The sequence below is a fragment of the Barbus barbus genome, assembly GCF_936440315.1.
Source record: "Barbus barbus genome assembly, chromosome: 13".
Classification (NCBI taxonomy): Eukaryota; Metazoa; Chordata; class Actinopteri; order Cypriniformes; family Cyprinidae; genus Barbus; species Barbus barbus.
The window spans coordinates 4,646,166-4,653,562 of record NC_136741.1 but is presented as its reverse complement, the minus strand read 5'-3'; the positions used below and the strand labels follow the sequence as shown (position 1 = coordinate 4,653,562).

The following is a 7,397-nucleotide window of genomic DNA, read 5'->3' as shown; positions in this document are numbered from 1 at the left end:
AGCAAGTTCTTTATGAAACCAATTATTTGCTGCTTTTCTTGATTAAACGTGACCCTCTTGGAAAATGTTGTGATTCTGTGTCTGGAAAAAATGATACTGGCCTGTGACCTTGCATACCTCCCTCTGGCAGTGGCAGTGTTTCCTCCTGCATTGATTTTAATTTCAGTGCCGCGTTATTTAGGCTCCATGCTTATAGTCTGGAGTCGCAGCCAAAACGAGAAGGAGCCAAGGCTCCACACCTCACAGACATCTATCATCCAGCATTTAAAAAGCAGATGGAATAAGAAATAAGACGCTTAGAACAATCCAGTAACTCAGAAGCTTATCTACTTCAACTTTGTCAGAAGTTCTGCTCAAACACATTGTTGAATTGTGCAAAATGATATGAAATATGCAGCCAGACATTAGATCTTATATCTGAAACAATATTTTCAACACCATTCTAACTCTCAAAATACGTAAAAAAACAAAAACAAACACAAGGTCTAACAACAAGGTCCAAGTTATTTTATATTAACTTTTTAACACAAGGGTCATCCTCCCCAGAGGATCATCAATAAAAGAAACTATATGATTGTGATTCTTTACAAGATTTGTGTTCAAAGTGAAATGAATGCAAGCTGTTGTGCTATAAATACATGTCACGCCTCAGGTTTAGAAAGTCTTCTAGAATGTCACTGTCGTATCCAACTAGCTGAGATATTACATTCTGGCTAAGATGCAAAGGTATACCATTTATCTTTGTTATATGACGTCTAAAGTTTTAGGTCACATATAGACAAGTACATACTGCCACCTAAAGGCGAGCATCTGTATCAACAACTCTGGCTCCCCACCTCTCACAAAATATTTTAATTGGCCAGATTTTACAATGCTGTTTAACAAATTTGTTGGGTATTCCTTCCTGCTGACTAGGTAAATATTTCCATTCTCTGAGCGTTAATTTAACGAACAAATCCCAAATTAAAGCAAACATTTCTATGTAAAAGTGTTCTCTGTATTGTTTTACTGATTAGTATAGTTTTAATATGAATAATAGTGAAAATCTTTTGAGGCTGCACACTGCAATAAAAAAGAGATTTTCTTAGTATTTTGTCTTGTTTTTTAATATCTAAGCATTTTTAGAATCAAGATGCATTTACTTGAGAAGCAATATGACTTAAGATATCATGTCTTGTTTTCTGAAAATAAAATGTATAAAAAAATACATAGATTTTGCTTAAAACAAGAAAAGATATTTGAAAAAGAACCTTAATTCAAAGGCAAAACAAGATATTTTTTTCGTGCCTCATTCGCAGAACTAACAAAATTGATGAATTTTTCTGGAAACAACCTAATATCTTAATTATTTTGCTTTTTAAGTAAACGTATCTTGTTTGAATGCTTACATGTTTGTAATGGAAATCATTTTGACACATGAAAGGCTAAACATATCAATCTCTGTATTTGCATCAAATTAAGAATCGTTATTTACATCAGAAGCAAAGAACATGTTCAATGCACTTAATTTGCTGGTCCATGAACTTAGAATTGCCCGACTTGAAAGTGTTTTTAGCATTGAGTGTCTCAAATAAGCCGGATAAAACAGAGGTGGATTAAATGTAAATGTATGACTAATTAAAATGCACTTAAATGAAACTTAAAGTTAAAAAAGACTTGTTTCCATCGAGAATGATTCGACATTGTTAAAGAATCGGTTGAGTGAACAATTCAATGACTCACAACACACTTGTCACTCTCTACTTAACGCTGTAACCTTCACAAAGAGCCAGTGAATGAATCTTTTTGGAGAACAAATTTAAAACATTCGAGGCTGAAACTCTCAACCCTAAAGAATGGGGAGCAGAAAGAAACTCAATGCTAAATATATATCAAGCTTTGATCAGATCATGGATGCATGATTTATGGGTCAGCAACAGAATCATTATTAGGAAGTCTAGATAGGATCCAATATAGAGCTCTTAGAATATGCTTAGGAGCAACTAAAACAACTCCAGTCAATGCATTATTAGTAGAGGCGAATGAAATGCCATTGAGATTACAGAGAGTTAAATTGTCTTTGGTATTTTGGACATCTTTAAAGAGTTACACTGGAGAAAGTATAGCTAAAGATGTTTTAAATAATTGTTGTGAATACTTAAGTAGTAACAGGAGAGGATATGGATGGAAGATAAACCAGTTAGCAGAGAAATATCAGATTGCAAATATTGAATGTAGTGTGTCACCTGTATGGGGAGAGGTTCAGATATGGATTATCCCTGAGGTCAAAATTGATTTAGAGATATTAGATAAGAAACAGGAATGGGAGGAAATGGGTATGATTAAATACCATGTTAATAAGTATATACAGGAAAGATTCTATGCAAGTATTCACATCTAATGGATCTAAAGACCCAAGAACAGGGATTACAGGAATAGGAGTGTATATTCCGGAGTTTAAAATATCAATATCTAAACGATTAACATCTAAATTGTCAATATATACTGTGGAAATGGTCGCTATTATAATATAGGATTAACATGGGTAGAGGAGGTAAAGCCAGACAGAGTAGTGATATGCTCTGACTCTGCTTCTGTCTTAACATCACTATTTACTCAATACTTCTAGAGAAGATTTGATGCGTGAAATATTTTCATTATTATGGGGAATACAAAGGAAAGTAGTAGTAGTTGGATTCTGCTGGGTGCCAGCGCATGTAGGGAGTAGCTGGTAATGAATATGCTGACGAATTAGCAAACAATTCTTTAAAAAGGGAAGAAATAGATTTTAATGTTCCATTAAGTAAAAGTGAAGTTAAATCTATTATTTAGGAAAATATTATTAAAGTGGCAGGAAAAATGGAATACAGATAATAAGGGGCGGCATTTATATAATATTAAAAAATGGTACATACTAAGAAAAGTATAAACGGTAGAAATAGGAAAGAAGAGGTCATAATGACTAGGATGAGACTTGGACACTCAGGATTCAACGCATCGCTCTTTATAATTGGAATTCATGAGACTGATTTATGTGAGAATTGTGGGGAGAAAGAAACAGTGGAGCATGTGATATATGATTGTAAAAGGTATGATGAGGAAAGAAAGGAATTGATATCATATTTAAATGAAAGAGGGAAGGTAAATAAGGATTTTGAATATTTTTTAGGTTATTATTTTAATAGAGATAGAGTAGGTTATAGAATATATAGGCCTATATACTACTGGATTAAGTGAAAGGATTTAATATAGAGTAAGGATGCTTTGGTCTATTCCAGATTTTAGGGTCCAGTCTGGAGGAGCTGAACACGCAGCGCCAGTGGGGCTTTGGGAGATGGAATGGGATGGAGCATCAAATAATTCTATATATGGATGGATATGTGAGAAAGAGGCAAGAGAGAGAGAGAAAATACTGATCATAAGAAATCATGACTGCATAACAGCAAAGGTAGGTGGCGATATGCACAATGAATGCAACGCGCCTGCACATAGTAGTGTAGCGCATTTTAGAGCCGCTTGAAGGAGCTCTGACCACAACGTCCTTCTTGAACTAGGAACCAAAAACGCCGGGGGACGGGAAATGTGACGTCCCCAGGAAGCTGTAACTTTTATACGCTACAGTGTGCAGACATCGTGCCTTTTAACTGTATACTACAAAAATGTCCGAAAGCAAAAATACACAGCACTGGTCTTCAGAGGAAACCAGCGTGCTGCTCGCGATATGGTCTTCCACAGAGATCCAGGAGAAACTGGAGAGCTCGACGAGGAAGAAAAGAGTTTACGATGAGATAAGCCAGGAAATGCTGAACGGTGGCTTCAGTCGCTCGACCGAGCAAATCATAAACAAGTTAAAAAAGCTTAGAAAGGAGTACAGGGACCTGAAAAGGAAACCAAGTGACAGTGGACAGATTAATAAAACATTCGACCACGACCTTATGGAGTCTGTGCTAGAACACCGACCAGCCAGTCAACTGACCGGGGCCATGAATTCAGCGACAGCCGCGCTTGAGAAACACGTGGACTCCGTTGTGTTTTCTGTAGCCGAGCTAGGTAAGTTTCCACTGTTGTGTCTGTATACAGTGTTATGCTGCGTAATATTACTTTGTTGCTGTTCTAGCCACTAATGTTGCACAATTAATTAAATTAAAGCCAAACATTATCTATGTTATTATTTAAGGTTGCCTCCAAAATACAAGCTCAAGTAAAGGAATTACCACAAAAAATAATGCAGAAATGTTGAATAATAAGTATAATAATATACAGTGGCTGGTTGCATAAACTCCTTAGACTAGTCTTACAATTTAGTAGTCTTGGACTGGTTGCAACTTTATAATGACTAAATAATAACCCCCCTGACTAAACGGGTAGTTGGTCAAACTATTTAAGACAAAAACACAGTGAGAAAAGTGGCCTGATATCTTTAAAAGTAGTCACAATTAAAGTAGAACAAAAAGAGATCCGAGGTTACTTTGCATTTACTTTAATTTAAGTGAAAACCGGTCTGACTGACTGTTAATAAAGTGGACTTTCTTTAAGTGGACTATTTCTTCTATGCATTGAAGTGTGGCAACCTTGACTAAATAGTATTTTTTTTTTATATAGGTTGCAAAATATCTGAGCCCAAAATAGCACAGCAGTGGTCTTCAGAAGAAACCAGCGCGCTGCTTGCGATATGGTCTTCCAAAGAGATCCAGGAGAGACTGGGGAGCTCAAAAAGAAAGAAAAGTGTGTATGACGACATATGCCACGAGATGGTAAATGTTGGGTTCTCTCGTACAACTGACCAAATCATTAACAAACTAAAAAAACTTAAGAAAGAGTCCAAGGACAATGAGGAGGAGAAAAGTAAAAGTGGCAGCCGATGGAGCAATAAAACCATTAACTGTGATGTTATGGACGCTGCGCTGGAACGCCTACCAGCGAGTCAATTTACTGAAGCATTAAATTCAGCAACAGCCATGCTTGAGACAAAAGCTGAATCACTGTCTTCTGCCGCTGATCTTGGTAAGTTTTCATTATAGTCCTACTTTGTTGTTTTTCTACACACTTACCTAATGTATACTGCAAAGGAATAGTATACTGCAAATTTTGCTATCCCCATATGTTTAACAATATTACTATGTTTAGGTCTTCAAGTAACGTGCTGCTTTTATTATGTTGAATTCAGACTCTTCACCTGAGGAGGTGCTGGACCAAGCTGAATCATCCTTCAGCTCCTCTCATCCCCAACCAAAAAAGCCTCAGGGAACAACCAGAATAAAGAAGAGAGATTCAAACCAGGAGCTGCTGGAATACTTGAAAACTGCCGATGAACGGTTTATGGCACACGCCAAAGAACTTAATACTGCCATTCTTAATAAAATGGATGAAGCTACGAATTCGATGCTGGGACTATTGGGACGTATGGTGGCACTAATAGAGGAACAGCAGGGAAACAAGCCCTGATCACAGGATTCCTTTTGCACACTTAATTCTCATTTGCACACTTTTTACATTTCAAAGTCGAAGCAAAACTGAAATTGAACCTCAAGTTACTTTATTAATATACATTCCAGGTTTTATTTGGAATTATTGTTTTGTGCACTTTATTACAGAGAAATCTTTATTAATCTGTTCTCAAAATATAATAACTTGTTCTACCCATGAAATTAATTTTTATGCTTGACAACATCAACTCCTCCCCTCCAACCACCTGTCATATAGAGACCACGACCATCTAGTGTAGCAAACCCAGAGGTGTTTGACAGGAGTAAAGGTAAAGGCTCCTAACTTCTAGCTACAACCATGAATAAACTGTTTTCTTGTTTATTGGATTTGATTTTAATTTGTGTGTTGAAATTTCATTGATTCAGGGGAAACCATTACGAGACAAACTCAAACTCCCTTCATGACTTTGATTAAAAGGCCACAGATAGAAGAGGGCACCATTGACATTGATGTCAACAAGCATCCATCATGCACCATAAAGGACCCAACAGATTTCACAAACATGATGTCAGTCAAGAAGACAATGAAAAGTAAGTAACGCTTTTCCAGAATTGGATTGTAATCACAACTGCACATGAGGCTGAAGGGATTATTTGCCATCTTGCTAGCTATGTTTTGGAGGAGCTACCATGTAGTAACGGTAATGTTATTGTATGGGTCTGTATGAATATCATCAGTAAAGCTATATGAATAACTAGTGAAGTGGACAACATTAATCAATGTTATGTAGTATGTTGATGTATGTTGGTCGTTTAATGAAACTCAAATATAAATATTCTGAGACTGGATTTTGACTTTCATGAGCTGTAAGCTCTAATCATCAAAATTAAAACAAAAAAACTTTTGAAATGTCTTACTGTACATGTAATGAATCTAAAATATATATAAAAGTTTCACTTTTTGAAATAAGTTACAAAAAAATGCAGTTTTTCACGATATTCTAATTTTTTGAGTTGTACCTGTACATTGCTGTGAGAAGAAAGGTTGAGAAAAATGCTTGTCGTAAATTGCAAGATAACCCTTTTTCATCTTTTTGTCACTTAGTATACTGATGTATTCACGTTAACACATTTCTGTCTTGTTTTTTGGTGTATTTAATCTGTTCTACAGGTTCAAGAGCTTGACTGAGCCCTCACCATCAGATTTCTTGGAATAAAAGCTGTGTTGTTGCCTAATATTAAAGTTTGCTCCAAAGAACATGGCGTTATCTTGCATTCTGTGGTTTCTACTTTCTACAGAGACATTACATCACTTAGGCCTATCTATATTCTGGCTGACATAGCCTGAAAAATTTCCTTCATGCCATTTTCCCTTCCTAAAATGTTTACTGATAGATTGTTCTCAGGTTGAGTAGTGCAAGGTCAGTTGTGGATTTGAGTTTTGGAACGTTAAAGGCCTTTGTGGCAAAGCGAAGGCATATTCCCTTCTCTATATAAAACAGTATCAATATACAGTATGTTGGATGATGGAGTTTACGTTGCAGAATTAATATTGGTTACAAATGCTGTTAACAAAACATTTTAACATTTGTTCATTGTTTACTTTGTGTTGTTTCATGCAAGTGTGTCTCAAGTTTGCATATGTCTATTTCTTTTACTTTACAAATTAATACCATTTGCATATCATTTTTTTTTAATAAATCAATATACACAAATGTTGGAACATTCATTGAAAATTCATTTCACACCATGAGCAAGTAAGGATCTGATGAAAAACAATAGAAAAAGATAAAATTAAACTCCTACTTGAATAATTTCACTGTGTTGTCTGTTAAAGTAGTCTAATAATGCTGCTCGTATATCCATCCCTTCTGGTTGCCCGTGTTCTGTTAATGCCTGAACGTAAGGCTGTATGTTCACATGGATAGCAGAAGGGTCTTCACTGAAGTGATCTCCACGTTCCTCACAGATATTGTGTAGCACACAGCAGGT

At 35.9% G+C, this 7,397-nt stretch overlaps 1 protein-coding gene across 1 annotated transcript; it reads left to right on the top strand.

Moving 5' to 3' along the window:
- Nucleotides 1-3,523: 3,523 nt before the first annotated feature.
- Nucleotides 3,524-7,118, top strand: LOC306878899 (zinc finger and SCAN domain-containing protein 29). The gene is made up of 5 exons (XM_079431488.1): nucleotides 3,524-4,029; nucleotides 4,582-4,983; nucleotides 5,147-5,734; nucleotides 5,832-5,996; nucleotides 6,577-7,118. Exons 1-3 carry the CDS (start codon nucleotides 3,639-3,641, stop codon nucleotides 5,422-5,424), a joined length of 1,071 nt encoding a protein of 356 aa, XP_079287614.1. The 5' UTR covers nucleotides 3,524-3,638; the 3' UTR covers nucleotides 5,425-5,734; nucleotides 5,832-5,996; nucleotides 6,577-7,118.
- The last annotated feature ends 279 nt before the right edge of the window (nucleotides 7,119-7,397 follow it).